At 45.5% G+C, this 3,663-nt stretch overlaps 1 protein-coding gene across 1 annotated transcript; it reads left to right on the top strand.

The window, feature by feature from the left end:
• The first annotated feature begins 2,096 nt into the window (after positions 1–2,096).
• On the top strand, positions 2,097–3,048 carry LOC125298359 (artemin). Its single transcript, XM_048249062.1, has 2 exons — positions 2,097–2,184; positions 2,624–3,048. The coding sequence occupies exons 1-2, from the start codon at positions 2,097–2,099 to the stop codon at positions 3,046–3,048; spliced, it is 513 nt and encodes a 170-aa protein (XP_048105019.1).
• Positions 3,049–3,663: the final 615 nt, after the last annotated feature.

The following is a 3,663-nucleotide window of genomic DNA, read 5'->3' as shown; positions in this document are numbered from 1 at the left end:
GTACACATGGTAATTAGAAGTTGGCATTCTCATGCACTTTGGAAACGCAACGCAAATATGCAATTCATCTCCACACATTTCATGAGGACTTGCAGCAGAGGCCTTCTTTAACCATGACATGTAGAATGGTCACTTTGTAGCATCCCTCGCACAATATATCGAGCTGCAACTCAGCTGGTATTACGTTAGGTATTGAATGCTAATTCCACTACTCTAAATGCCAACAAAAGACACAACTGTCCAATGACACAGTGCAGTAAGTGCGAGCTAGCTGAGACACTGTGTGATAGCATGCGTGTTTGTGTCATGATATGAACACAGGAATCAAGATTCCAGCCATTCCTCCCCGTGTCAGACAGCTCTGGATTCCTGAGAGGTGCAGTATTAAAATGCCAGAGACTCTGCTGCACTCACTCTCACACTGTACTCCTCATCTCCGCAGCATCTCCATCACGCCGGCCTGCTCTGATCCCAGCGGAAGGAATGCAGCGGAGTCCGGGCATCACACTCCCTTCCTGTATGCAGACTAGTGGGAAATCAGGTAGGGTTTAGCCCAAGACACACACACACACACACACACACACACACACACACACACACACACACACACACACACACACACACACACACACACACACAGAGAGAGAGAGACTTTTCCAGAATGTATGTGCGCCTCTCAAGTGAGGCTATGAAAACATTGAGCTCTCCAGGTCAACATGATACGGAGATGACAGTACAGAGAGTATTCTGATAGGATATCATATAAGGCCTTTGCCTTTTCATGGTCTATTTGGCACTTCTGAACAATAACTTCATGCAACAAGGTTAGCTACCAGCTCAGCCCTCACTAAATGACTTCAATCCACCAACTAACAGAAAACTCTGATGTGTAGCCAAGAGTCCAGCATTACGGCCACCTGTCACCTCAGTATTCTTGAACATTCTTATGATCGCATATTAAACTGAGCTGGCTCCACTAGTACACGACTAGAATTCTAATTTAGCATTTAAAACCCATCACAAACATTTACCATTTCTCAACCAATTACTTGATATCACTTGACATTTAGTACCAAAAGAATTTAAGCTTTATGCCACCCAAGAGAAGGCCCAAGTCTATGACTTGGTCTGTAGTTTTCTCAGGGTAGCTAAGACTACTCTGCAGACAATTTGGGGAGCAAAGTTGACACTTCCATCAGTTTGTGCCATTATTATTATTGACTGAATACACTGCAATACAAATCAGTGAGCTGTTTTTGTTGTTGTGATATTAACTCGGCTATAATGTGATTTAGTTGTAGGCCGTGTGAAACTCTCTGGTTCAGATTGAAGCTGTTTGCTGTTAGCCAATCTGAGTCATGCTATATTGTTGGCTGTTGAAATGGATAAACAATTTTAAATTATATCAGTTCGAGTGAATTTCCAGGGGCGGTAATTTCCATAACCCCATTTTAATACCCACATGCTTTCTCTCAGCCTTACATAAGGGAACAAAATACTTTAAGGGCCAGGTAAGAGAGAAAAAAAACACATTTTTGATCAAATCCCCAAATTTATGTATATTCCAGTGGGAAGGACAGAAGAATTTCCATTAGCATAGCTTCTGTCATCCTTTCTTCTTTTTTATTATGACCTACTATTACTCACTCAGTTAACCCTGTGTCTGCTTTGTCTCCTTGTACCTCTGTATGTTTTCTACACACTCTTCGCTAGCTTGGTATTTACTTTTCTATACTCTACCAATAGGACCTACTGTAGTTGGCATTATCTATGGCCACTTGTCACAATACTGTGTGTGGCGGCTTTGTCCCGTTGTTACAATTTATCCCCGGCCGACGCGTCTGACATTTTTAGTACTGAGTCTGCATATCTGAAAACACCTGCAGAACATTTGGTACCATCTGTATAATATCTCAGGCTGCGGTCAGACAGTTGCTCCTGTGGTTGGTCAGCTTGCCATGGTCAGACATGTCACTAATTGATTCACGAGGGTGATTGAGAGAGTGATGCTCCGGTGAGCAATGAGACTCCGGTGCATATTAGGACACCGCCTCTTGCCCCTGCAACCCCCCTCCATCCACCTCTGGCGGATATAAATGGGAGATAAGGACCGATGCATCCCAGCATCTTACCTCCACATCATCCGCATCCTCATCCAAGGAAGAGATAAGGAGAACACGACCAGTCAGAGAGAAGAAGAAGAAGAAGAAGAAGAAGAGGCAAGCAGATCACACAGAGAGAGAAACATGAGGTCCCTACTGAAGCTGACGGTGCTGCTCTTCTGCCTGCAGAGGGGAGCGGGACACTGGCTACGCTCACTTCTGGGTAAGACAGGACACTTTGAGCTTAGGCTCCTTAGACCTACGTAGAACAAGGAGATACTTGTCTTGTTTGTTTAGTTATGCCATCGAATAAGCAATGGGCTCTTATTCTCTCATGACATCAAATGCCCCCTTTTCTAAGAAATGAAGATCTACTGTGAACTTGTGAAGTGTTGGCTGTTTGTATGTTGATGGCTGTTGGTTGTGATTGCGACAAGGACCTTCTTATCAGTACGGATTTGTTCTGAAAACAAGTCAGCACATGAGAGATGACAAACGGTCCCCTTTCTCTTGGTTTTCAGAGCTGAAAGGACAGTCTGCTGGAGACGGGGAGGGAACCAGAGCGGCGAGGGAGGCCGGAGCGAGCGCCGAGGAACTCCACGGAGCCCTCGCCCTTCGGTCTCGCCGCAGCGCCAGCGACGTGTCTTGCAGCCTGCAGTCGCTCCTCGTCCAGGTGCGCGACCTGGGCCTGGGCTACGACTCGGACGAGATGGTGCGCTTCAAGTACTGCGCCGGGGCGTGCCCGCTGCAGCGCTCCAACCACGACCTGACGCTGGCCAACCTGCTGCAGGCCGGGCACCTGCGCGCGGCGCCGGCCGGCCAGATGTGGCACAGCATGCCGTGCTGCCGGCCCACGCACCACGAGGACATGGTCTTCCTGGACAACGCACACCGCTGGCACAAAGTGGAGAAGCTGTCGGCGGCGGGCTGCGCTTGCATCGGGTAGAAGAGCAGAAGGGGGACCCATCTAAGAACTCTAACGCTCAGGACAGGCTGAAGGGTCATGTTTTATACGGTTTCATGACTTCAGGTTGGGCATTCGCAAGACATGGACTTTCCCCTATGCAGATCTCTGTGGAACTGTCATGAAATACCAAGTTGGTGTCTGTGATGAATTTAAAGATCAAAATTTATGAGGTGTCGATGACATAAGACGAGACGCCATCTGCTGACTATGCGCTTTTTGTTATTGGTGGTATCAAATGTGCATCCTCTGATGTTTGTATATAATGAAGAATTACAATGTCTCTTTCAATAATTTACTCCAGAAGGTTGCATTGAGTAAAGCAGTTAAATCCTGCTGAAGCTGCTGTTTTTTTTAGGAAAGCAAAAATTATGGCTAATCATCACAACTAAAAGCAAACAGATGATGAGGTATCTTTATTTATTTATTTATTTTAAATGGTTTCATTTAATTTATTGTCTCAGTTCTTGGACACCATCTCTTTCAAAGATGTTAAAAAATAACTTGATAAATAAAACATCATTTGAACTGACGGCGACTGTATTTTTTTAATTACAAAGAGGAAAAGACATTACCAGTACAGACTGTCTCTGTCAC

The sequence above is a fragment of the Alosa alosa genome, chromosome 7 (assembly GCF_017589495.1).
Source record: "Alosa alosa isolate M-15738 ecotype Scorff River chromosome 7, AALO_Geno_1.1, whole genome shotgun sequence".
Classification (NCBI taxonomy): domain Eukaryota; kingdom Metazoa; phylum Chordata; class Actinopteri; order Clupeiformes; family Clupeidae; genus Alosa; species Alosa alosa.
Note: the sequence above shows the minus strand (reverse complement) of the source record. Positions and strands in the feature narration are given on the sequence as shown.

Bases quoted from the DNA above. Each gene is read 5' to 3' on its own strand.
- LOC125298359 (XM_048249062.1), top strand. From the start codon at position 2,097: ATGGGAGATAAGGACCGATGCATCCCAGCATCTTACCTCCACATCATC. The intron at 2,185-2,623 runs GTCAGAGAGAAG...CTTGGTTTTCAG, and splicing joins AGATAAGGAGAACACGACCA to AGCTGAAAGGACAGTCTGCT.